Below are 27404 nucleotides of genomic sequence, written 5' to 3'. Positions count from 1 at the left end.
AGTACCCTGGATGATTTGGACTTTCACCCACATGCTTAGTAATCGACCCACAATAAGGATAGGATTCTGGACTGGGTGGCTTCCTACAATGTTGGCATAGATGACACTAAAATTAATCTATGCCCCATGTCGGATTACAAAATGATCCTATTTCAGCTTCCATGGCTGCCATTACCGAAGACAATAAAATGCAAACTACTGAAAGTGGGATGTAGGAATATACGCAAGCTTACTCAACATCCATGATGCCTTGCTTTGACTCTACCCTGGGTGACCTCGACATCCACAATTCTGCTACTAAGCATGCTGAAATCTATCATGACCTGCTGTCCAAGGCAGTGAATAGTCGGTCCCCAGAGAAAACAAAGTTGACAAACGAAATCCTCTAAAAGCTGGTACTCTGCCGAAATCAGGAAACCAACTAATTACAAATGAAGCCCTACACCAATGGAAAAAGTCCAACTCTGATGAATAAACGAACTACAGCATTACCGTTAAGGCTCATAAAATGGCAATTTGTAATGCTAAAAAATCATCCCATGAGAATTAAGGCCGTCCAACACTAAGGCACACTTTTATTTTTTTTAAAACATTTTGTTGTCAATCTTTTTATTGAAACATCAATACACATTGAAGTCATTAACGATCCAAATCTGTGGCAACATTACTTGATTACAGTTCGGCGGTAACCAGCCCAATGACACTCGTCCATTGGGTCGTCTATCGAAAAATTCACAAACTATACTTCGGCATTTGTCACTGTGCTTCCGACTTCAATTAATTTATAACCATGCATAAACATTTCATTTTAACATCTTTATGATTCTGTTAGTAAATGTATTTCGCAAGTACCCTTGGGGGTCTAGTATTGTAGCTTTGTGTTGTGTGGCGTTCTTCATTGAAGAGAAGAAAAAGAAAAGGAGAGAGAAGAGAGAACGAAAAGAACAAGGAGAAGAAAAAAAAGAACCCTTCACCAGAATCGCCCTTAGTTCCGGGTATATTACCCCCCAGTGCCCTGCAGCATCCCCCCATTCTGATTTCAATTCAGTAGGTCCTTCCTTCCCAAGCTATTCAGGGTTAGAGGAGGTATTTAACCAGTCTAGGTTGGAAGAACATGTGTTCCTTTTCCTCTGCATGGTCTAGGAATAGGCCCCAGATATTCCGGAAGTTGTCTGTCCGGTTTTCTATTGCGGCTGTTAGCTTCTCCATTCCCAAAAGCTCCCAAACCTTAACCCACCAGTGTGCAATGTGGGGACCCTCCAGTTCTTTCCAGATTCGCGCGCGTAAACTAAAGCACTCTTAAAGATCCTTGGAGAATTGGAATATCCCTGCCCCATAACCTCTATGGTTATCAGACTCCAAATGGTGCAATTCCATACAAGACGCAATGTTGTGCAAAATTGACAAAATAAAGGGAGATATTTTGTCTAAACTTAATACCCTGGCTAGACCAAATAGTAAGGGAAAGACCATGACACTCACCACTCGATGACCTCAGTTTAAATTCTTGATATCGCAGAAAGAATTAAGCCCACAAGCAGCAAAGGAGACATTTGCTCAGCATCTATTGTTAAAACCTGTGCTTTTCAGCTAGCTCCACGCCACAAAGTTTGTGAATGCCTCCTTTCATGAAAACTTTGTTCCTCCATCTATTGAGCAGGCCTGGACCTCACCCATGCTGAAAAAGGTGGCTGGCAATTATCGCCCCATCACTAATACTGGTTTTGGTTTTGTTTAAACATGATTTACAAAATACTTAATAGTGCACGTAACAAGTATCATCACTGATGTCTGTTATGACTTCGTGCAATCCCTTATCTCTCTTCCTCCCCCTCCCACCCAGAGACCAGATAGATCAACGGTGTCGCTTGTAAGATAGGATTTCGGATGTGTTGGTGAGCGTTCTGCAGCGGGCGCCACAATTGATTACTTTTAAATGTTGAGGAAGGGTGACCATTCCGTTTCTCTGCTCGGGGTGAGTTCAATGAGGGCCCCTGTGATGTTCTCCATCTTGTATTTCTCTGGCTTACTGAATTTCTTTTTTGAAGATATAGGACAAGGCTGCCCATCATACAAGACTTTTTAGGTCTCAATGCCGTACTGGGGAAGGAAGTCGGGTTTCAGGAGTGCTCACAGCACATAATCAACCCTATTAGAAATATTCTGCAGCACTGTGAAAAAAGAAAAACTACACTTGTGATGCTCGTGGACCTGACGGCAGCTTTTGATTTAGTTGAGAATTCTATTCTTGTCTCAAGATTGTGCCGCCTCCTAGCTCGAGGCATCCAACTGGATCCCGTCTTTTCTGTCTGTCTGAACAGACAAGTGCGGTCTAGCATGAGGATGCCACAGTGGATGGTTACTTGGTAGCTTGTGGAGTTTCGCAGGGACCTTCTGTGTCTCACGCTTTATTTAATATCTTTACTCTGCCCTTATTAGAGTTGCTGGATGCACAAGACGTACTATACGTAAACTACGCTGATGAGTGTCTTATGCCACTCTCAGGCAACCACAGCACTGACACTAACACTGTCGATACCATCTACATCCTTATTTGGGTGATTGATCACAAACTAGCATTAAACAGCAAATCCGAGATTATGATCGCTGGTACGGCACCCCAGCTCAAACTTGATGTCAATCCTTTTAAATTGCTGAAGGCATCCTAGCTACCTTGCCAAAGGTTAAGACTCTAGGGGTTGTTCTGGACAAAGAGCTTATGAAGGCACCTCCTACTATATGAAATTACTGGTCCAACTTGGGACCTTATCTTGATTCCACCAACTGCGCTACTCTGGCATGTGCAATGGTGGGATCGCGCCTTGACTACTGTTCTAGCATCCTGCAGGGCATTGGGAAGGGTGAAATTGAGCACCTTCAGGTGATTCAGAATAATGCAGTTTGAGTGGTAGTGGGCCTGTGCAAATCTGATCACTTAACTATGGCCAGAAGGGCTCTACACTGGCTTCCTATTTATCACATTTCGAACATTGTATATCACACACAATTGTCTATACTGAGAGCCCAGCTTACCCATCTAATGGACTGTCATAGCTTCCTAATAGGAGGACACATAGGTCGAACAACTCCTGTCTGCTACTAAGGCCAAACTAGCTCTGGTCACTGGATACTTTCCCTATGCAGCACTAAGATGCTGGAATGCCCGGCCACCAGATCTTAGATCATGTTCCTCGCTGGTGCACTTTAAACATGGTCTGAAACCTATCCTTTTTGCCTAATCCTCCCTTGCTCGCTGGTTCATGATGTTGCCCTAGGACCTTACATGTTTTATGTTCTGTTTGTCTTGTCTATTGCTACTATGCCCTTGGGCTCTCGTTTAATTTATTTAATGTATTTCTATTGCGCTTAAAGCAGTTACGCTGACTCGCCTAGTGGTAGCATAGCTGAGCAGTGAAGGAAAACTCTTCAGAACCAGGAGGATGTTTAAAAGGTGCAGCAAACCTTTTTGTGAGACCCACAATAATGGAAGGTCCACACAAAATATTAATCAAAATTGATTTTTTTATATTAAAAGTTGAGCAACGAAGATCACTACTATCGCAGTTAAGTAAATAACTTCAAAATAGCCTTTCTGAAAGGTGACTGAGTCGCTAAGTCTCAAAACGTCTCGAGTCCTAATGGACCATTGGAGAGACTTGCATGCCTCTTTACATCTCTATCCCCTCAAAGCCAATGATTTGGCTTCAGAATAAAGCTCAACTGTGATTGGTTAAGCAGTTTGCAGTGCTTTTCAATAGAGATGCAAGGTCTGCAATCGAAGATAAACCCAACCCCCACAAACCGAAGGAGCAGAAAGAAAGCATTTAAGAGGATGAGGGGACTCCAGAGATGGCCTTGTCACCCAAGACAAGGCTCCTCAACACTGACCTGGTGATTATTATAAAGTGGTGCTCTGAAATCAGAAGCTTGAGGATTTGTCAAAGCCAGATGGATAGGGGGTCTGCAGCGGATACCCAAACAGCTGAATGAACAAACCAAGACCCCCAACGTGAGTCAAAAGACCTTTGAAGACTAGATCCAGTGATTGTAGCAGCGCAGGTTTTAGCAGTTCCTGGAGCCACAGTCTGAGGAGCACAGTTCAATGTCAGATTGGCAGGGTCTCCATTTGAAGAACTGCAGTGCCGAAGAAAAAACAATGCTCCAAGGTGAGAGGCAGGGACCCCACAGAGCATCTCCTCAGCACTAGGATGTATTGCAGCGCCTTGAAGTTCATACAATGGTGAAACTAGGCAGGGTCACATGTTGTGGTTCTGTTTCCCGCCACCCCCCCATCCCCTTCCAGCCCCCCATTAAAGAAGAGTAATCGACAAGGGCCCTGCTTGGGGGGTCTTGAAGGTGTCCAGCAGCCATGCTCTTCCTATGGAAGAAGCAGCGCTTTCGCTTTAGGGCAGGCAGCATAAGTAAGTCCGAGAGCTTGAGGAGCACAACATGCAGCACAGAGCTAGAGCTGCAGCAACTGGTCCCATCTAATCAAGAGGGTGCACTGAAGTGTTTAACCTTGGGTCATTGGAGAGGCAGAGTGTTGCCATCCTCAACTTGGGTGTGTGTTTTTTTTTTTTAAATGGTCCTTCAGGGATTGAATCGCCTTTTTGGCATTTCTGCTCAGTGGTGTCTGCACGTATGCCGGCATTTGCATGTGTACATGTTTATCTTTCACTTTCTGGATTTGAAGAAACCAGAGTGGAGGGGAGGTTCTTTTCTTTACTACTCCTCCTTTGGTAGGGCAAGATGAGCCGCCAGTCAAAGGAGTCAACGTAAAAGTACCCGGGGTGGTCGGGGGAAATGGGTGCCAAAGCCGCTCAGGCAGCTGCCTCTTTGCCTTTAGGCACTGCCGCTGCTGCTTCCAAACAGTCATGAGGCCATTTCTCAGCATCTCGAAGAGTGGCAAGCCATTACTTCGGATGCGTGAGTTCTGGATACAATAGCCCGTGGCTACTGCCTTCCCTTCCTAAAGCGCCCTCGCGACGATCCATCGGGGAATCTTTGAAGCTTCCAGATCCGCTCCTTGTTCAGGAAATGTTGACCCTGCTAGAGAAAGGCACTATAGAACTGGTGCCTGTAGCAGAGAGGAACAAGGGTTGGTAGTCCCCTTATTTATTTTTTTATCCCAAAGAAAGACTGGGGATTGAGACCCATCCTGGACTTGCGTTGGTTGAACAGACTTCTCAGGAAGGACAAGTTCAAGATGGTCACTCTTAAGTCCTCCAGGCCCTTAACTGCAGGATTGGTTGGTGTCTCTGGACCAACAGGATGCTTACTTTCATGTGCCAATTCATCCCAAGCACAGAGACAGTACCTGAGGTTTGTGGCTGGCGACTCACACTTTCAGTTTCGGGTCCTGCCATTCAGATTGACCTCCGCCCGAGGGTCTTCACCAAGCTAATGGTGGTGGTGGTGGTGGTGGTGGTGGTGGTGGCAGCGTATCTCGGGTGGGTGGGTGATTGGGTTGGTAGGTGGGTGGGTTGGAATTCACATCTACCACTACCTGGATGACTGGCTGATCCGTGCACGCTCTCCCGAGCAAGCATTGGCTGACCTCGGTCTCACCTGCCGCTCCCTCCACAGGCTGTGTTTCTCTCTAAATTTCAGTCGCATCTGACACCTTCCCAACATCTCCAGTACATCGGGGCTGTGTTGGACACGTCCTTGGGGAAGTGCTCGCCTCCCAAGGTGAGGGTTCATCACATTGTGCAGATGGTGGACAAGTACATGCCCAGCGTCTCCCGGCTTTCGAATTCTTAAAGTCACTCGGCCTCATGGCATCCTGCATTTTCCTGGTGCCAGAGGCCAGACTGAGGATGAGATCCCTGCAATGGGTCCAAGATGCAGTAGTCACAATTATCAGGCAAGATGTCGGATCCCATTCAGATCCCACTGTTGGTATCGCAGGATCTGCTGTGGTGGGCCAATGAGGGGAACCTGATGACGGGGGAGCAGTTTTTGCAACCGTGGCCGGAGGTGACAGTAGGATGGGGAGCTCATGCTGCCAGCGGTCGTTTGTCTCTGTTGGAGTCCAAACTCCACATTAACCTGTTAGAGCTGAGGGCCATCAGGCTGGCCCTGAAGGCTTTTCTGCCGTCTTTGCAGGGGTCGGTGGGGGAGAAAGAGTGTGCCCTGATCATGACGGACAATACAGTGGCCATGCATTACCTAAACAAAAAAGGGGGTGGGGTCACTCCCGTTGCGTAGAGAGGCGATGCAGCTCTGGTTCTGGGCATTCCAGCAGGGAATATCACTCTCGGCAGTTCATCTGGCCGGAGAGGAGAAGGCGGCGGCGGATGCTCTAAGCAGGTAGAGCACAGTCTCTCACGAGTGGGAGTTGGCTCAGGAAGTCCTTCTGGAGATCTTTGCCCTTTGGAGAACCCCACAAGTGGATCTCTTCGCAACCAGTGCCAACCGGAAGTGCGAGAGATTCTGCTCAAGAGAATTTCCTCTTAGAGGAGCCTTAGATGCCTTCGTAGTGGATTAGTCATTCCCACTTTGTTTCCGCTAGTTCCTGTCATTCCTCAAGTGTTAAGGAGGTTCAGATCCCACATATCCTCATTGCTCCGGATTGGGCCAGGAGAGCGTGGTACCCGGACCTTCTAGAAATGTCCATCTGCCCTCCATGCCGACTTCCCTACCGAGAGGATCTGCTCTCAGGAGGGGACGGCAGGAGGGGGGGGGGGGGTTCGGGTTGGGATTCCCATTCCAGAGGTCAAGACTCTCAACCTTCACACTTGTGTCTGAAAGGTTGAGGTATAAGGATTGGGACCTCCCGGATGACGTGATGGAAGTGTTTGCGGCCAGCAACCAAATCCCTGTACCGTTGCCGTAAGTTTTGCGACTGGTGCAGAGGACAAAATGTTGATCCTTTTCAGTGTTCCTTTCCCATGGTTCTATCTTTCTTGTTTTCTTTGGTCCACAGGGGCCTTCAAGTCAGTACCATAAAAGGTTACCTGGCAGCGCTGTCTATCTTCAAGCGCTCGTCTGAAGATTGTTCTTATTTTAAGATTCCTTTTGATTTCCCAATTTCTTAAAGGGCTCACTAATGTGTTCCTGCCGTCCCCGTTTGGGATCTGAATTTGGTCTTGAAATACCTGATGGGTGCTCCATTTGAACCTTTGCACTCTTGTCCTTTGAGACTGTTGTCTTTCACAACGGTGTTCTTGGTTGCGGTTACATCCGCTCGCAGAGTGAGTGAATTGCAGGCACTTTCAAAGCTGCCCTTTACGGTGTTCCACAAGGATAGGGTTGTACTGAGGGTACGTCCTTCCTTTCTACCTAAGGTAGTGTCTGAATTTCATTTGAGCCAGAAAGTGGTTCTTCCGTCTTTCTATCCTCCTCATCCTGGTAATGAAGAGCGACTCCATAGGTTGGACCCTAGGAGAGCTCTGAGCTTTTATACTTCTAGGATTGTCCAGGGTCAAAGTGGACGATCAACTGTTTGTGGGGTATGCTGGACACAGATTGGACCAGGCTGTTAACAAACACACCTTGTTACCGATGGGCGGGCAAGGACCCTCCTGAAGGGTTGCAAGCTCATTCCACTAGGGGCATGGCTACTTCCACAGCCCTGCAGCGGGGAGTTCCTATTAGGAATATTTGTGACAACGGCACATGGGCTTCTATCCACACCTTTGTCAAACATTACTCCCTGGATACGCGCCATGGTCAAGAAATGGCCTTTGGTAAGTCGGTTCTTTATTCAGCCATCTGATTGGGTATTATACATTTATTTTTATTTTTTTTGTTCTGTTTTTTTTTTGTTTTCCCCCTCTTCCATTTTCTGGTACTGCTTTGGGTGTCTGTCAAAGATGTGGAATACGTTGGAGGACACAATCCATTTGAAGAACAAGTTACTTACCAGCTGGTAACGTTCTTTCGACTGGATGTTCATCCAACGTATTACACATCGCCCTCCCAGCCTGCACCTCTGCAGAATTTCCTATGCTATTGCAGCTTGCGTTCCTTCAAGGCTATGTGCAGTCAAGCAGGCATTGGATATGTGCATGTCACAAGTTATGGAGGAAAAAACATTAACGGAGGCTACGGGCACACTGCGTCATATTTATAACATCCAGTGACGTCGCCCTTGACGGAGGCCTTTGAGGGACATCGACCTGACGTCATCGCAGGACGCCCTCTGCCAAAAAAGTTTCCGAAGTACACAGCTGTGGACATTACATGTCAAAGATGTGGAATACGTTGGAGGAACATCCAGTCGAAAGAACGTTACCAGTTGGTAAGTAACTTGTTCTTCTGGCCGTAGTCGAGTAATGGGTTGAGGCACTAAGACTACGACCACAATGTATTTGGAGTGCAATGCAGAATCCTGGAATGGATTGTGCAAAGGAGCAGGTTCTGAAAAAGGTCAGTTGTGAACCTTATCCAAGGTTCGGCAGCGTTGGAAGGTGAAGGGGATGAAACCCGAAGAATTCTGACATGTTACCAAATAGCATAAAGGCATATTGTGACCTGTCCTTCTTGCTCTTTCATGAAGACCCAATTTCATTCTATATAGATACTTTGATTTAAGTTCCGGGTCACTTCCATTGTCCCTGTGTGACTAACCTATCATTTTCAGCCAGTTAGGTGTAAAATGCCCATTTGCCCAGCTAACCTGGTCTGTGCACTAGTGATTCTTCACAACACTGCTCCTCATATATGCAAACCTTATTTTATTGTACCAGAGTGCTATAGTACCTTTTGTGGTCTAGTTTTTCAGGTTTCCTTACACTTCAAACAATAATAGTTTCTGGGGATAATTTGAATGTTGCATCAAGTCGTATAGGTGTGGATATCCTTGCACAGTCCTATGTTTTTATGACCATAGGAAGCTGATGCATGTTGCTGGTTTGCTCTGCTCCACTGTGCTCTTTGCATCTTGCAGCCCGTGTGCCAGGTTTTCCATCATTTTGTAGAATAGATGTCGTGGAGTGGTTTGTGTATGCTTTGAGTTATGTTGACTCTTCTGTATTTCTTTCCCTGCGCAGGCAGAGGCAGAGATGGTTGCAAAGAAGCTAGACAAGGAGTATCTACCAATTGTCGGACTGGCAGACTTCAACAAGGCATCAGTAGAGCTGGCACTGGGTGACGCAAACGAAGTGATCAAGAGTGGCCGGGTAAGGGTTCTTTGAAGATAGACTTGCGTGTTGCCCTTGTCGGGTAGCTGCGTGGGAAGGATTTGATAACTTGTGTATTGGTATGCTGTTGTGACCATTATTTTATTGTACTCTAACTGAATAGCACTGTTTTCATTACAAATTCTTCTGTGGACGTAGTCTGCATCAAAATCTGCTTGCCTATTTGTCCCTTCTCCATCATGGGCTCTTGAATAACATTTTCATACACATTGAATATTTCTATACGAGTGCAAGATCCTGGAATACATTTATTGAAATAATATTCCTTTTCTATCAACCTACAATGTTTGTAGAGGTTTGGCTGGTTTACTTTGAACTTTCTTGTTTCCCAAAAATGAATCTTTCCCTACAGAACTCGCAAGGATGCTGCAGTAAAGGAACTCCTTTTACTTTCCTACCGTAATGGAAAACCGAGCCAGATAGGCTGTTTTGTAAAATGAACATTGGACACTGCCACTGTAAAGGAATGAGCCTGTCCTGGTATCCAGCAATGCCTCACTATGGGAGTTCCACTGCACATTCATTTTTACTAGCCCCATTCCACTTTTACAGCTGCGCACCATAGAATACGGGTGGATTAACTGTTGACATCCGAACACTCTTCAAATTAGTAGAATAGTATCTACTTGCCCCTTTCTGTCACTGGCATTCTAGTTTTGACATCTGACTCCACTAGACCTTCTCTGGTCCTCTGGATCGGCAGTCCGATCATTAAGATTCTGAAGTATAGCCCCCTGGCAGACTCGTACAGTGTCTTCCTGAGCACATCTTGGGACCCACACACCCAATGCACCAATTTAGCATGGGAATAGTCAGTGCCCCAGGTGGGAGTATTTTACTCCCTATTTTTAAGCTTTGAGAGTAAATGTGATTGAAAGAGTAAAAATAAGTTACTCACAGTAGTGACTACCTTACTCCTAGTCCATAGTCCCCTTTCCTCCATACTTATGGGACATCCGTCCTTCGGGACGGGACCGGAGCACTTTTTTCAAAAAGCATCAAAAATGGAACGTTTTTGTCCTTCTCTTATTACGCGGGGTACCGCATGCGGCCGTATCCCCGCTCTGCCCAGCGCCCTTCAGTCCTTTTGTATCGCGATGTCTGCGACCATTTAAGCAATTATAGAGGATTCTTATTAGAGGGGACGGCGGGTGGGCGTATGGAGGAAAGGGGACTATGGACTAGCAGTAATGTCACTACAGTGAGTAACTTTGTTATACTCCTACGTCCCGTCCCCTTGCCTCCATACTTGTGGGAGATGCGGATGGATGGAAAGGCCTTACTGAAAGTTTTTAAGACCAGCCTGGCCGAATTGAGCATAGGCCCTGGAGCTCGGGTCCAAGCATTAATGCTTACAAAAAGCTGATGGGGAGGCTCATATAACCGCTTTGGCAATGGTTTTGGAAGGCAACAGCAGCTGCTTTGCACGTACATGAATGCCCTTCAGAGGTTAAAGGCCCTGAATGGTATACGCCTTTGAGGTACAGGAGGCAATACATCGGGAGATAGTAGCTTTTGAAGCGGGTTTCCCTTTCGGGTCTCCGAACGTAACCAAGAGTTGGGAGAAGCCCTGGAGTTCAGCTGTTCTGTCCAGATATGACATCTACATTTTGTAATACTCTCTCTGCACCTGAGGCCAGGTTCGGAAAAAAGACTGGTAATGATATAGATTGATTCAAAAGAAAAGGAAAGAAGGATGAGTGCAGAGCACAACCTTACCTTGTCCTTATGGAAGCTGAGGAACGGATGTTCCAGAGACAAAGCTTGAAGCTCGCTTGCTCGCCTTGACGAAGTTACTGCAATCAGAAATGCAACCTTCCATGTAAGGTACTATAGATCTGCCGTAGCCATGGGTTCAAATGGTTTATGGCATAAGGCGTTGATGACCACATTCGAATCCCATTTTGGATGAGGATTGCTTGCAGGTGGAAAAAGATGCAATAGACGTGCCAAATGCCTTTTTAATGACTGGGTATGTCAAAGAAAAGGAACAGTTGTCAGTGGACAGGTAGGCAGCAAATGCCGACAGGTCCTACAAGACATTAATGCCCGAAGCTGCCAGATGAGATATGAACGCGAGAACAGTGTCAAACATAGCATGTCTGGGGTCCAGCTGCTTAGCTAAACACCAGTGGCAAAACCAGAGCCACTTGCTCCTATACTGGGACCTTGTAGAGGGTTCCCTGGCTGCTTGGATAATGCGCATATTGTCCTCCGACAGGGTCGGATTGGCCTTTCGGCCCGTGGCCGGGCCGAAATTGTTCCTGGGGAGTGCAGGCCGGTTTCTGGCCATGTCTGGGCCGGTTTGGAGAATTTATTTTTTGTATTTCTTTTTTTTCAAAAAGCCTTTCATCCTTAGGTCGATAAATGAGTACCAACACAGGTTGAGTGATATTGTATGCATATTTGTTCTATAAAAAACTGCTTAATTGAAAGTGCTATACAATAACATTATCAGTGCTATACAATAACATTATCATTTGGCCTTGCACGTCTGCTTGGATTCACAGTAATTTAGTGTACTGAAGCCCAATGCTATTGATGCCACTTCCTGTTTTGTCAAGGGGAGAAAGGTTGTGTTTCATTGCTTCCCAGCATGTCAATTTGGGGTGGGGTTAAATGATATATGATAGGTTATTTATAACACGCTTAATACCGAGAGGTTTCTAAGCGCAAACCCGGGGATCTAACCTGTGTTACTCCGTGTCGTCTTGCTTCCAAGGCGAGCACATTGCCGATGAGCTATGACAACACTTCCGGCGATGTCATCAGAAGTCAAGGGTCGTGAGGCGAGGCTGGGCCACTTTTTTTTGAGTGACCAGGCCTATTCCTTGTCCCAGTCCGACCCTGTCCTCGGACAAGTTAAACCGTGCTAAGGTTTTGAATTCAAGCACCAGGCTGCCAAGCTGAATGATTGTGGGTGCCACATCTGCTAATCTCACTGATGAAGCAGGTTGGGAATGGACGGCAGTCTGATCAGTGGACTAATCGACAGATGCTGAAGTTCAGAGAATCTGGCTGGCCACCAAGGAGCTATGAACAGGAGAGTGCAATTCGATGTAAGCCTGAGCTTGCACAGTGACCGATGAATCAGAGGAAGTGGCGGGAAGGCAAAGGCCTTCATGTTGTGCCACAGAATTTCGAGAGCGTCCCCTAGGGAGGAGGCCCCGAGACAGTTCCTGGATGCATAAAGAGGATGTTTCCTGTTTGTAGAATTCGCAAAAAGGTTCACTTCCGGAGTGCCCCACTTTTGAAAAATGGTGGAGAGGACCTCAGTGTTCAGTTCCCATCCATAGCTGGACGCCGTCTGTCGGCTGAGTGAGTCCGCAGTCACATTGAATCGACCCGGATTGTGTACTGCCAGTAGCCAAATGTTGTGCTGGATGCCCCATTCCCAAATCTGAATGGCAAGATCCACAAGAGGTGGTCATTTGGTGCCAACTTGCTTGTTGATATAAAACATCGACACAGAGATGTCCGTGAGGATGCAGACCACCCAGTTCGTGATGGACGGTTAGAAAGCTTTCAGCACCAGAAATGCAGCCAGGAGTTCCAAATAATTGATATGAAACTGCCTGTCCTGCAGCGTCCATAGATTGAAAACATGTAGATGATCTAGCGGCGTGCCCCACCCCAGAAGGGAGTAGTCTGTGGTAATCATCACTTGTGGGCAGGGCTCCTGAAGGGAGGCCCCCACTGTAGGATTGTTGGTCGAAGATCATCATAGAAGGTCCGGCATCATGCAGGATGGAACTGGGATCATCTTGGAATCTGAGTTCAAAGCCTGACACCAGGAGCTTCGAAGAGCCAGCTGCGTACGCCTCATTTTGAGACTTCCAAGAGAAAGAGCAAATACGCACGAGGCCATGAGGCCCAGAAGTCTCTGGAACCACCAAGCCGTCCTGTGCTCTAACTGGATGAAGAGCTGACACGTGGCAAATAGATCTGCAATCCTGTCTGCCGTCAAATACAACCTGGACTCGATCGTGTTACAACGGAAACCCAGGAAAATCAGGTCTTGGGAGACAGACATGGAAGATTTCCGCCAGTTCACCGACAGCCCAAGATGGAACAGGAGCTGGAGGAGAGTCTGGAGATTGCTCGAAGCCAACAGTGAACAAGGGCTGCGTAGGAGCCAGTCGTCCAAATACGGATATACATCGACACCCTGTAGTCGAAGGAAAGCTGCGATGACCGACATCTTCGTAAAGACACGCAGTGCCGAGCTGAGGCCAAAAGGGAGTACATGGAACTGGAAATGCTCCCCTCCTATGGAGAATCGCAGATATTTTTGATGCAGCCTCCATATCAGGATGTGCATATACGTTTCCTCAAGGTCCACTACACTGAGCCAGTTGCCCTTCCAAAGAGAGTACTTTATTTGGCAGGGTGTGATCATCTTGAATTGCTCTTGGGGAAGAGAGGTTGAACTGGGAAAGGTCGAGGATAGTGCGCAGGCCAGCCTGGTTGGGTTTGGGCACCGTGAACAGACCAGAGTAGAAGCCCTCTCCTTGTTCCCCAAGGGGACCAAGTTTCACCGCCCTGAGGTCTAGAAGCTTCTGAACCTCTGCTCTGAGGGAGGGTGTCACGATCTGTTGGAAGGGAGGGTGGGGTTGGGGAGAGGGTCAAGCGAAAGCCCGCCCGAGCGATGGACAAAACCCACCAGTATTCAGTGATGGTCTGCCATGCTTCCAGATGAGACGAGATTGTCCTCCCGAGTCTCGTGCAACCGACAAATATAATTTTGCAGATTTGTCGGCAGGGAGACTACCTGCCCCTGGAGAGGAGGCTGATGGTCGAGAGAAAAACCAACCACATTGTTGTTTTCAACAAGTGCCGCCAACCAGAGGTTCAGTTCTGCGTGCCCGGTGGTCCTGAAAATCTCTGGAGCCAGAGAAGGATCAAGACTGAGACCATGACCTCTGTGTATAAGGGGCCTTAGCTTTCCGCCAGGACGGAGAAAGATTTGACTGTTTGGGTGCTCGCCTTTAGTCTTTGTAAATTCCTCATCCGTAGAAGAATGAAACCATTCCTTGCCGTCGACATGTCAATTCCCACCATAAGGCCTCGAGCTGAGGTATCTACGTGGTGTGCCGCAGCTTCAGCAGATCCTGTGCCAACACCTTGGCGTCCGACAAACTGGCTTTGCAGTAGTCTAACCTATCCGCAGGAATACACTCTGGAAATCGGCCATCTCTTTCCACAGCCTCATATTAGCTGCAGCCAGGATGAGCTTGGTATTTGCTTGGCGAAGTTGGAGTGCTGAGTTGGCAAAGACTTTCTTGCCCAAGGAGTCAAGAATCTTTTCTTCCTTGGACAGAATCTGAGCCTGAGCCGTTGAAGTTGCAGAGGCCGGCTTGGATTGAAGTGTGGCCACAGCTACCACCGTTGAGTAAGGGAACGGACAAGATGCCAAGACTATCTCCTCAGAGGTGTGAAGCAGCCTGGAACAGGCATCAATTCCCTTATTGATATGCAGCCCGGTATGGGGCTTATCCCAGACCTAACAGGCCTCAGCCAAAACGTCCTTCTGGAGGAACAGGCCGGTAAGCTCTTGTGGTGACAAGGTGAATGCTCCCGAAAAGCACCAGAGCGTGGCTGCTCATCGCTATCCTGATCTGCTTCAGGGTCATCCAGCAAATGGCATCCGAGCACGCCAGTCAACGGCGGAACGGATTTGTACCTTCCCCCTGAAGTGGAAACGGCTGCTCGGCCCCAAAATTAAGGTTCCCAGCACCCGCCGTCGAATGTAGGTGTAAGGGAAGAATCCAAAATGGCCGCTGTGGACCATAAGGGTTGGGCTGCCATTTTGTCGCTGCCTGAAGAGAACTGCGTCACATGTCCTCAGGCTGATCAGGGGACTGAAGTAACCCCTTAGCCTTGACACAAGGATCCTCAGCAGAGCCGGTACTGGGGGGGGGGGGGGACGGGGCGGTCTCGGATGTACTGGATATCTTGGAGGTGGCCCCAACATTAGCCTCCAGAGAAGGAACCGAGGAATTACAGTTTATGACCACCCTCTTTACCCCCCTCGAAAGAATCGGTATCACTGCGTCCCTGACCGCGGCAATGCCGAGGAATCACCCTCACAGACAAGACCTTCAAGCAGGTCCCTCTGTTTTGTTGGTACAGACCTTAGCCTCAAAAAGAGGAACCTCGGGTTTCCTCCTGGTATGTGTAGCTCCTTCATGAGGGGCCGCAAGCCGTGGCTTGTTACAGCTCCAGAAAAGGAGGCCTCTGGGTGTACCTTGGTGTCTGTGTGGAAAGCTCCAGAAACTGACCTCGGAGCGAATCCCGGTGTCAAAAGCCACAGATGAACTGGGCTGAAGTTTAGCACCTGACAGGTGAACCTCGGAACATGGTCTGGTTTTAGCAGGTCTGTCGGGGGAACCCTCAGACAAAACTCTGGTATCCCTGGGAGGTAACCCCTGGTGGTAGAGCTGCTCAAGCCCCTCCCGGACCTAGAAGACCATGGGAAGGAGTACCCCGGCCGGGCACCCTAAAAAGTAAGGATCTTACCGGGCATCTCTTCGTCGATTGAAAACCTCAAGATGACGTGGAGGAACGTGCTGAAAGACCTCCTTCCACCAAAGAAGACAGCGCTGGAGTGCCCGGAGGGAGGGAGGGAGTCGCTGTAGAAACGTGAATCCCAGCGATGGTCCGGACTGAGACACTCCAAGCAGAGAGAATCGGGATCTGCCCTAGTGAAGCGACGAGAACGAGCCACAAATCCCAGACGCTCCGGCATAGCCGGAGGACTAAATAACAGCCGAACCGGAGCAGAAGAGAAGGACAACGGGAACCACAATCTTTCCCGGTGATGCATGTGCATGCAGCCCCAACCGCGTAAAAAGACTGAAGGGTGATGCGCGGGTGGAGCTCAGGAGGGTGGGGTTACAGCCATGTGCGGTACCCTGTGTAAAGAGAAGGACCAACCTATTCAATTTTTTATGCTTTTTGAAAAAAGTTCTCCAGTCCCATCGCAAAGGACTGAATGTCCCACAAGTATGGAGGAAAGGGAACGGGATTTAGGAGTTAGACTTTTCTCAGTTGCAAGAGGAAAATGTATGTGACCTCCAGCCGACGTGTGCAAAAACTGTATGGAAATCATTTGAGGCAGCTTTCTGCATTGTGAAAGAATGCACCTTTTATTATTTCTCTAAGGTCTGCCCATTTGATCTTTCCTGTATATATTTAAATGTTGAAAACACAAAAACCTAGCCAACTACAGAGTAATGCAAGCATGAATTGTGTTGTGTGTTTTGAGGTTCGATGGCAGAATTGTCTTTTGATGTTTAATGAAGTCCTAGTTTCCTGGAGCTATTGCTACCTAATTGTATGCCAATGTTATGATACAACAGTGCGGGAGGCAAGGACTCCATCCTAAACTCTATAGCTAATCTCATGGTCAAATGGTTTAGATTGGCAAAGCGCTGTACATGAACATAGTTATCATTATTAACAAACCGAAGTCGATACTCCTTTTTTGACCTCTAAAGGATGAAAGCTGAGTTGGCCAGGCTCGGATTCGAACCCACAACCTACAGATCACAGCAACTGGTACTCAACCGGCTGAGCTATCTTATTGGCCAACATCCTTCAGAGGTCGGTTAACTGAGTATCGACTGAGGTGTAATAATCACAGTGCCTAGATGTTGGAAGAACCTTGTATGAAGCGCAACATGAAGTTAAATACCTATCTGGATTATCACAGGGACAGGTTTTGCAGAGTTTCTATTTCAGTTACAAATGGAACTCATTTGTTTTTGAACAGCGCTTGTGCTTCCTTGAGAGTCGGGTTTTGGATGTTTTAATTGTCGTCTTGAAGATTTTAGAGGCTGGAACACCTGTGATTGCTCAATGGCGAGTGATTGTTATACACCAAAGACTCTGCTGCCACTGACCATTTATAGTAATGTACCTCATTGACTGCAAGGTTGAATGGATGTAAACTAGACTGTGTTTAGTCATGTACATATTGTTTTTATAATTGGAGTGTAAATTAAAGTGTGAAAATGATCTGCCTCCACAGGATTATGCACACAGCACAGGAACTCTGAAAAATACAATTGTGAAATACTGGTTTGCTTTCACTGGAATTTGTTACAAAATGTTAATTCTCAATTGCAACTTAGTTTTCCATCTTATTAATTATACAATCCTAAAATGCTAGGAAAATATGCAGAGCTTCTGTTTGCTCCATGAGCATCAACACAGCAGAAGCTGAATCTAAATAAACCATTTCTGTGTGCAGTGTATTTCTTTTTTTTTAAAGGCTTCAGAGAAATGCATTCTGTTTCAGAGGCTTTTATACATGGCATGCAATTATCTACATCCATGTAGATGCAAATCAAAAGAAGAGTTCTGGTTTATGTCAAGTAACCTGACCATTGATCTACGCTGAACTTGTGTAAATGTACACCGGAAAATAATAAAGCAGTTATATTTACAAGATATTCATGCGTAAAAAGGTGTGTATGCACCTTATCTGGAGGCCTAGGAATATTTATCTTTTTGTCCATTAAAACGCATTCCCGATCCTCTTTCGACATTTACATAGGGGGCCTTGTATGGAACTGGACGGATGCGCTTTTCAGTCACTGCCACCCACATGACTCTTTCCTTCTCAAACCTCAGCCTGCCCCTCTAAATCTCAATCCACCCAACCCCCTTCAGATCGGACCTGAAAACAATGGCAGGGGGCCCATTCGAACCTATGCATTCAGCTCTGCTCAGGTTTGTCGTGGAAGACCGCTTTCCCCGCGGCCATCACCTCTGCAAGACGAGTAGGTGAGATCCAGGCCGTCATGCAAGCAACCTTACTTGACTATTAACGAGACAAGGGTGGTGATGCGGATGCCCCCTCCTTCATGGCCAAGGTTCGGTCGGAATTCCACCTCAACTCACCTTGGTTTTTGTTCTTTCAGGCTCCTTCGTCGCCAGCTGAAAGGACTTGCACTTGCTGGATGTGGCTTGAGCGCTGAAGTTTTGTGGCCCGCACAAATAGTTTCCGCAAAACCTCAACGTTTTGTGAAGTTTGGTCCTATGAACCATGGAAAGGCCCTGTCCAAGGCTTTCATTTCCAGGTGGCTATCTGGCTCTATCACCCACTGTCACCAGTTGGCCAACCAACTGCTGCCTGGCTGTTCGAGAGCCCATTCCACCAGAGTGATCGCTGCTGCAACGGCATTCCTGTCTGGTGCGCCCCAGCTGAACATTCTTTATTCATGAGCATGTGAATTCATGCCAGACCCCATTCTGGAGAAGGAACAAGTTACTTACCTGTAACTGTTCTCCAGCATGGGTCTGCGATGGATTCACATGCAAACCCTCCCACCTACCCCTCTGCGGCTTTCTCTTGGTCCTACTGCCACTTTACATGCAACCAAATCTGAACATGGCTGCCTGAGAAGGGGCTTAGGTAGAGGTCATCCAGGTGGCCACCACGGCCATCGCTATTGGATGATCCAGTGCTTGAGAGTGGAACAATGGCGGGAGGATCCCCCGCATGGGGGGTCCGAGGGGGGGGGGGGGAATGTCTTCGGGAGTGGAAGCGAAGGGTGAGACGCGGTATCCCTTTCCTTATGACACCTTTTCCCCCATCCTGCCCAGTAGGATATTTAGAAACTTTCTCCCCCTCCATCTCCCCCCCCCCCCCAAACACTCCCTTTCCAACACGAACACTTTCTCATACGGAGTGACAACGATTAATACCGGAGCCATTTACCTGACTGACCTATCCCAACACAAGTCAGGCAATTGCCGACTACACACTGTTAAGCAGAATCCTTTGCAGTACCCTTAGGGAACACTACAGGTGATAAAGTCCACAAGTGGTAGTACAATTTCACCTTTGGTACAAGCCTGTACTACAGTTATAGTGGTAGCAGTAGCGGAGCAGCCAGACTTATCTCAAGAGCAAATGAGCAGTAATAGGGATTACACCAAGGACTACAATTACTGTGACTCAAACACTGACTCAAAGTACATTTATTTTTAAACCATCTGTTCAGAAAACACTTCACTTCTATTAAACAAAACCACACTCTAAATATACCACACACAACCAATTCCTTTGGTTTAGGTCAATTCGAGGTAAGTACATTAGGATTTGACAGACCGGTGTTGTGAAACAAAAGCCGTTACCGGGTGTTAAGCAGCGCTCACTTTTTGACAGTAATGACAGTTCGGTCTTACGAAAGAAAAGCGTATCCGCTGGGAGAATTGTAACCGTAGTCAAAACACATTTAGCGCATTTATAAAAACGAAGGCAAAGGAGATGTAAATCATAGGCAATACTTTTGTCAAGGCAATTGAATCAGAGGACATATTCTAAGACGGATAAAATCCATAGGCCTGCGCCAGTGTCCTTTGAAGCAGGGTTCTGTTGTCGAGGATCACAGGATTGGAACCGTTCGAGATTAATGTTGCCAGCAGTACTTGGATATTGTCAACGGGAGGCAAAAGTCATAAGAGGGAAGGAAGAAAGGACAAGCCTTTGGTAAGAAAAACCCCGATTTCTCAAGGCCTCACGGAGAGAACGCCCAAATGGGCACAGTACCTTATTCGAATGAAGAAGGCTGGGTCTACGGCAGTTGTTCCTGGTAGTTCCTGCAGACTCACGGTTCCTGGAGCTTCAGTCGTGGGGACAAGGACGTCTGGAGCGCTCTGCACTACCCAGGGATGAGGCCTGCAGCAGCAAAGCAACAGTGAATAAAAGGTGCACTCCTTTAAAACAGGAGAGGGCTCTTCAAATGGCTATCCGGACCACTACAGCTTTGTGTAGCGATTTCGACCAAGGAGAGGATTCTCTGGCTGTAGAAAAGTGAGCTGGTTGATCCCATCAGGCTCAAGGGAAGAAGACTCCAGACTGGATCTTCTGTCGTTGAAGGGTAGATGGCTCAGGACTGCAGCACGGCTTCACCGGGACTCGGAGTTGCAGCAGCTGTCTTATTCTCTGCTTCGGTTCTTGTAGTTCCAGTGGCGAGACTGACTGCCAGCTCGAGAGTCCTGCCTTTTATGCCAAAATCCCCCATTTACTCAACCTGGCTGTCAATCACACAGCAGGGGGGTTGTCCAGCCCGGACAACGTCAGGCAATGGACACCAAGTGCGACTTGGGTCTCCAAGGAGACCCTTTGCAGGGAGTTACTAAACCCCTCCCTCACATTCAGCCCACCTAGACACCCAGATGCCAAAGGAGGGCTTCTTCACAGAAGCCCGCCAAAGGACGGTGAACAAAGAAGGCAAACCTGGTTTGCCACGTAAAGTAAAACACAAGAAGGATATTGACAAAGAAATGGCGACTAAACCCGACCAGAGCCAAAATAAAGTATATTTGGTCAAGCGGGTTTATGTTAGAGCCTAACCCAACAATGGCCTAAACCAGTACCACGTTTATATAGTATAATCGCGGTAGAAAAGTTAGGGTAGATACCACTGCCACAAGCCAAGTCTTAGTGTTAAGGGAGCGAAACAAGGCTCCAGGAGGTACAGACAAAAAAAGGATCTGGGTTAATCCTTTCCAATACTCCATGTAAAATGGGTTGAACTGGGTCTGTAGGTTAAACTACTACATAAAGTAAATGGCAACTTTACCTGTTTTCTGGGGGACAGTAGTCGGCCCCAGAGAAATTGTCAGTGGGAAGTGACAACCCTGTGTCACTGCACTGAAGGTGCTGTGTAACGCACACAAAGTTGGGCTCATGGAGTGGTGTGGCTCCAGAGCCCAAGATCACACAAACAATAGACATACACATAGCAAAACGCATGTAAGAGTGGGAAAAAGGTTCAAACTCTTACCAGGTGGAAAAAATAAACCCCAGAAATCCAGCAAAGCTTCTGCGGGACTCACTAGGTAAGGGAAATTAGCCATATGAGAATTCTCGCACTCTGCAGGGCGGCAGTTCAAACTGAGGCGAAGGGTGTCGAGACCTGAAAGGACATCAAGGAGGGAATTGCCCTTTTCAATCAAGACCCGCAAAGCCTCCGACAAAGGAAACGTAAGACCGGGAATTGACTGATGTCAGTGGTACATGGAACCCTCCTGCACTGATAGCCAGGGCGGGGAGATGCGGTTGCCATCATAGTACAGTCTTTGACTCCAGTGGCAAAAGATGTACCAACGGGTGAGTCGGAAGAACCTGATGGTGGACCTGTGTTCGGCTCAAGGTTGCAGTGGCAACATTAAGAAAATTATAGATTTTTGTGAACAAACTTGGTGGAGTGGTCTGGCGCCACGTGGGCGCTCATTCGAAGGTCTCTGGCTAGTACCCCTCTCCTGAACAAAGACAATATGTTCATTGAAACTACAAGTACCAAGAGGCCCTAGGGAAGGCCGGCGTGAGGTGTCAAGGTGGTCATACAAGGGTCAAGCCAAACCCCTTCTACTATCCATATTGACATGCCGCAGAAGTTTTTGACGAATGTGAAATTGTGAACACGACTGAGGGAATTGGCGTTTGCGCACAGCTTGGGGAACGCTGTGTGAACTGTGTATTTTTGAAGCCCGCACTTGCCATAGGCTAACGGAGTGACCCAGCGAGACATGATGGCCCTACGGAAGTCTGTTCAACTTGGCAAGTGCTCTGGGATGCGAATGCTGAAGGATCGGAGCCCGGCTTTGGGGGATCCTAGGGTGAAGAGTAATCGCCCGACGTGGAGATACAGAAGTTTTGTTTAGTTGTTTATGGCATATCGGACCCTCTGAAGCAAGAGACTTTGCATGAGAAGAGACTTGGGCACAGAAGACCCTGATATTAAGGTAAGGAACATGAGCAGGAGAAGCCCAGGAGTGCTGTGCTCAAGAGTTCCACCTTGTCCCGTGCTAAAAACGTGGGGAAAGGAGACCCCGGCCATAAAATCATGACTTATCTTGTGAACACTGCTTTTTTTTTTCTTGCTAATATTATCTTGCACTTTTATGGGGCATAGCAGTAAGGATTGGCAATATCATTTCTTTTTTATTTGACTAGACTGCACTAGGACTGTATTATTTGCTGGTCGTAGATTGCTCCCATTTTTAATTTAGGTTATGCGTTTAGCTCCCCCATTTTACAGTTTAATAAACACCCATGAACTGGGATCACTTGTCTCTTACTTTGATACCATGCCTTCCTCACACTAGCAAACTAGCACTAATGAAAGCTAAGTGTCCAAAATACCTCTGGTTCTCATACTAATGCAAACAAATTATACAAGGAAAATATGGTTGACTTTTGATTCAACAAACTGTTTTGTAATTCAAACTTAAATGTTTCTTGGAAGCACTCCTTGAGACCAGGGTTGTATTCCCTTGCCCTGGGTCAATTCAGGAGTACTCAAATTATTGTACTGTTCAGTTCAAAGAAATAGAAAAGTCCTTTTCAACTAGTTGAAGAAACAACAAATGTCCTTTTTACCACAACTGATTGATAGTTCAAACACGACTGCCTTCCAGAATATCTGTTCATGGATGCTTGACTTTTTCCCCAACACGCAGGTTCCAAAACCTAAATAGAATTGTTCTGTTATCATCAAACATGTTGTCAAAATAGCACGTTATTGTTTCTCAATACTTATTCTTGAAAATAACATTGTTTTGTCAGGATAGCAAATGACTTGCTTCATTGATGCTCTGGCTTGTCAATAAATGATAAAGGATATTTTCATTCAACAAAGGTTCTTTCCACAACTTTCTGTCAGTTATAAAATCATCAACTTCTTAACTGGGCCACTCGCCTGCAAGGGAAAAAAACTCCTACCACTAACTTCAAACATGCTGGTTTGACTCAAGTATTCTCCACACCAGTTTGCAGCGTGGCTTCACAATTTCCTGACTGCTGGCGATCTGAGATACCTGTTTTTTTCAAAATATATAGCCTTAAAATGGAACTTGTGCTTTGGTTTTATTAAGAGTCTCTCTCAACTCTTGGCTGTTGGTAATGCTGGTTACCACCTTTCCCCTCTTGGTGTTTGCCCAAAGTCTTTCTTTGTTGCCACTTAGCTTGGTCAACCATAAAAGCCTATGCCTAATGACATCAGCCAACCTCTCACCAGGGCTACTGCCTAGATAGCCTCCTTTCTGGAAGGGCCATGAATGTTTTTGCAGAAAACGCAAATGCCCCCGTCCCCTGCGGAGTACCACAAGAGTCATGTATCTCCCCCACCCTCTACAACATCTTCACTAGGCCCCTTTTTGACATCCTGGACTCTTGTGGCATAGCCTACACTAACTATGTTGACGATACCCAAATCATGTTCCCTCTTACAGGGAGCTATGCAGAGGACTCGCAACACCCTCAACAATATTTACTCGCTGATTCAGTCATGGGTGGCGGAGAACCACCTTTTGTCTAAAACCACCTTTGTCTAAACCGCAACAAAACGGAAATCCTACTAGTCTGACCCCCTAAAGCCCTAAATAATCTCTCCAAACTCTATTCTGCATTCATGGTTGATAACATGTCCATTCCTGTCTCAACTTCTGTCAAAACCCTAGGAGTGTACCTCCAAGCCTCCCTAACCATGTCCCACCAAGTGAATGGCAGAGTAGGCTGCTGAGGGGGCGATGGCAAAGTCCTAAATGCTTGCCATACCCTTCTTATCCAGAAACGGCTGCTTAACAGTGGCCTGAACTATCATAGGCGCAAAGCTGGACTACTGCAATGTCCTCTCTGCTGGCACCTCCTCCAGTAACATTAAGAACCTCCAAACCACCCAAAACAAATACCCTACGAGCAGCCCTCAAGAAGAGAACACCTCTCAGAAGCAAGAAAAGAGGCACACTGGTTTCCCATCCAAGCACTTATCACCTTGAAACCCCTCTCAATCAGCCAAAAGTGCTTTTCCGCCAGAGCACCCCTGAACCCTATATCTCTCCCAGAAACTAGTCAAAGCACGCTCAAGACCCATCAAAACACCTTACACTGAACGCCTAGTCGTATCCAAGGTTAAATGCACTAAAGCATGTGGCCCCCCCTCGCACTCAGACCAGAAAGATCTTGCTGGGTATTCTGAAAAGAACTCGAAACGCTGTTCTCCTAATCACCACCAACAACCACCACCATTAGCCTGAAAGCACCTGCTCACCCTTATATACTGTACTTGTAAACTGATACCAATTGGCATTCATGTATCGTAAATGACATGTAACTGTAACAGTGCCACAATGCCTTTGGGCGGTTTGCGCACTTTACAAATTAAATAGATGAATGGTATTCCAGTCTGCTTCACACTGTTTCGGTAACTTGTCATTTTCATAGCTGGGCTGCTTCTTAGTATGCCATCTTATGCTGCGCGTACTCTGCAGTTATTCTGATTTTTTTACCTGCGCTCCTTCTACTACACCGCACGCACAAACTCAAACTGCTTCATCACATCACCACTCCATTGGGCCTTATCCTGGTCTTTGAATATCCCGCTCAGGTGCTCTAAACGGCAATGCGCATACCGCACCATTGAATATTCACACTTCTGAGTCCCCATTGCCTCTGTTTCTCTTCTTCGTCCCAATACTTTTGACATTATGGGAATTGCAGTTCTTGCTGTTATTTTCAACTAAATTTAGATTTTTCTATAGACCTAAGTTACCAGAGTAAGCAAGGGGCCTGGATAGTCTGCAGTTTCACATTAGGTTGAGAGGTTCTCTTTAGTATAGAATCATGAAATTCAAATAGTTTGCTCTTTAACTCCTGAGCCTCTAAGGTAGCAACTTGACTGTTTAACTGGTTCTTTAGAACAGGTTTCTGGAACCTTTATGATGGAGGCATTGTAACATTGATAGTATGCCATTAAGTATCTGGTAATGATTTCCTCATTTTCAGAAGATGAATACCACGTCGACTAGTGGAGTCGCCACTTAGCCATCTTCTCCCATGTGACCCTTCCCTCTGATGCCATCCCCACGGTTAGGAGCCTGTAGCGGCTGCCTTCCCCTGTATTACTAATCACGCCCTGTCGATGAGTTTCGAAAGCAAATCTTGTAATCCTCTGCGACTTCCACTAGATGTTGGACGATGCAGAGCATGTGAATCTAAGCAGATGCAAGCACCAGAAATACGATTACTCGGAGTAATGTATCCCTTATCAGCAATGTCTGACCCACCCTGACATTTGAATTGAAATCTGTGTGAGCTGCAAATGTATCTACTGAACTCCCTGGAGCAGCTTTGAACATTTCAGATCTAGCTTTACCCTGAAGGGCCGCAGGGGCTGCTTTTACTCTTGTCGAGTGCTCTGGGATTATCCAAAATTGTTTAGAAAATGGGATTGTCTCAAATGTTTGTTAACCTAAATGAGTCGCCTTCCCTTAGTTTGGGGGTATTGGGTGGCAATAGCACCACCTATAAGCAAAATATATTGCATCAGTGTATGTAGCCACCCATTGATTGGCCATGCTAATCCCTAACCAAAAAAGTGGTGGGTGGAGGATTTAGAACGAATCTGGCATTGCTCTGTGTAACCTTCCACACCACCGTTTTTTTTTTTTTTTTAGCCCATCTGCGCCATTGCAAAAGGGGTCCAGCCATGGTACTGCCACTATTGGGAGCAGCCCAGCCTGAACTGGTCCCACCCTGACCCCTGGTCCCCTCTGCACGAAAACGCAAGAAAACCCAGACTTGTTTCGAAGTGATGGGTATAAGGTTTTGAATTAATCTGAACCACTGGCGAATGCTAATCCCGAAGGCCTTTCCCCACTGGTTACATGCTGAAAACCAATCCAAAATGACTTTTTAAAAAAAAAAAAAAAAAATTTGCCCCAGCCTTCCATTTCCCCTTCTTTAAAACCCCCTCCCTGCCATATTTAACCCCACCCGCATTTTTTGTATTCAATATTTTTGTTTTTTTAATTTAAAATGTAATTCCTCGTTTTCAATTGATTAAAATCACTGCATACCAGATTCCAAAATGGCGGCCGACGGAGCAGGACGTGTGTGAACTGCTCCGTCCCTGCTGGGCCGAAAAAATAAAGAAAAATAAAATTACAGCATGCAGGTGTCCTAAATAATGGAGAATGTTGAATGTTGAGCGATACAGAGGAGCGTTAAAGAAGAAACACTGTGCGACTCAAGTCAGCGACCCCCGGCAAGTGTGATGTGCACTGATCTGGGATTCGGAGGAAGATCTCCCTCACTCCACTAACATGGAGCAGGACATTTCCCACCGATTCTGAGGAGAATCTCCGGTACCCCTCTCAATCTACAAGCAGAACATTGTCCAACAAGAAGTTTCTGGCATATTTGGCTCCTGTGGAAACCAAAGCAAACACCTGTGGGTATGCTGAACCAGTGGCGGCAAAGACGATGGAGGCGGTCTCCATGCCCTCGCACATAGAGATTCTGTGAGTTCCCGCCCCCCAATTCCCCAGCGAAAAATAAGGGTGAAAAGCTGCACACTTCAAACTCTTGGAAAACACGCGGGTCCACCCATTGGGAAGACATGGAGGGTAAGATCAAGTGCTCTAACAGCCCCCCCCCGATGGAGTAGTAATCCCCCATTTACCCCTCTGAATTTAACCATCTAGTGACACAGGTCACAAGGGACCCCTTTAAACACAGGCAGAGGGATGACCCACTAGGAGAAATTTGAAGGATATGCACTGGATATTGGGAAATTAAATCGTCCCCATGTCTAAAAGTAAGGGGAAGGCACCTACAGGGGGTCAGGACTCTGAAAAGAAACACGGACTGCAGCATCAAAAAATTGTGGTCTCCAGGATTTCCATGCCTCTGAGGGGACGGAAGACCCTCAACAAACATCGCCAAGTCAACAAAGAAACTCTGAGCATGCCAATGCAAAAAAGACTTTAAAAATTGCTTTAAAGAATTCCAGGAGCAATTCATGGTGATTTTCTAGATGCAATTTTTGTTGTTAAAAACCGAATTGAAGCAGTCGCTTCAAAAGGTGAAAGTCGAAGTTGCAAAACTGGAGGCGAGGGTGGACACAGTCGAAAGAGCTGTACAGGATATATCTGAAGATGCAACAAAGAATGACGAGGTGCTACAACATCTTTCAATACTATCGCATAATTTGGATATACTGTGCGAGGATTTGGAGAACTGCTCTTGCAGATCCAACATACAGATCAAAAACTTGGCTGAATCGGTGGAAGATGTAGACTTAAAACCACAGCACAACTATTTGCAGACCTCCTCCCAGGGGAGAAAGGGGAAACAATTCACAGACTATATCCATAGGCTCGGCCCACAACGGTCAGAGCCAGGTTCGCACCCAAGAGCTGTTTTGGCAGCATTAACCTCTCACACCCAAAAGGAAGCGA

At 46.8% G+C, this 27404-nt stretch overlaps 1 protein-coding gene across 1 annotated transcript in view; it reads left to right on the top strand.

Annotated features, from left to right (window-relative positions):
* GOT2 (glutamic-oxaloacetic transaminase 2) overlaps positions 1-27404 on the top strand; it is a 165658-nt gene that overhangs the window by 94291 nt on the left and 43963 nt on the right. The window contains exon 3 of the mRNA XM_069654681.1: positions 8997-9125. Coding sequence (XP_069510782.1) covers positions 8997-9125 — 129 coding nt within the window. The remainder of the gene's footprint in view (positions 1-8996; positions 9126-27404) is intronic.

The sequence above is a fragment of the Ambystoma mexicanum genome, chromosome 1p (genome assembly GCF_040938575.1).
Source record: "Ambystoma mexicanum isolate Mex_15411 chromosome 1p, UKY_AmexF1_1, whole genome shotgun sequence".
In the NCBI taxonomy this organism is placed as follows: Eukaryota; Metazoa; Chordata; class Amphibia; order Caudata; family Ambystomatidae; genus Ambystoma; species Ambystoma mexicanum.
Note: the sequence above shows the minus strand (reverse complement) of the source record. Positions and strands in the feature narration are given on the sequence as shown.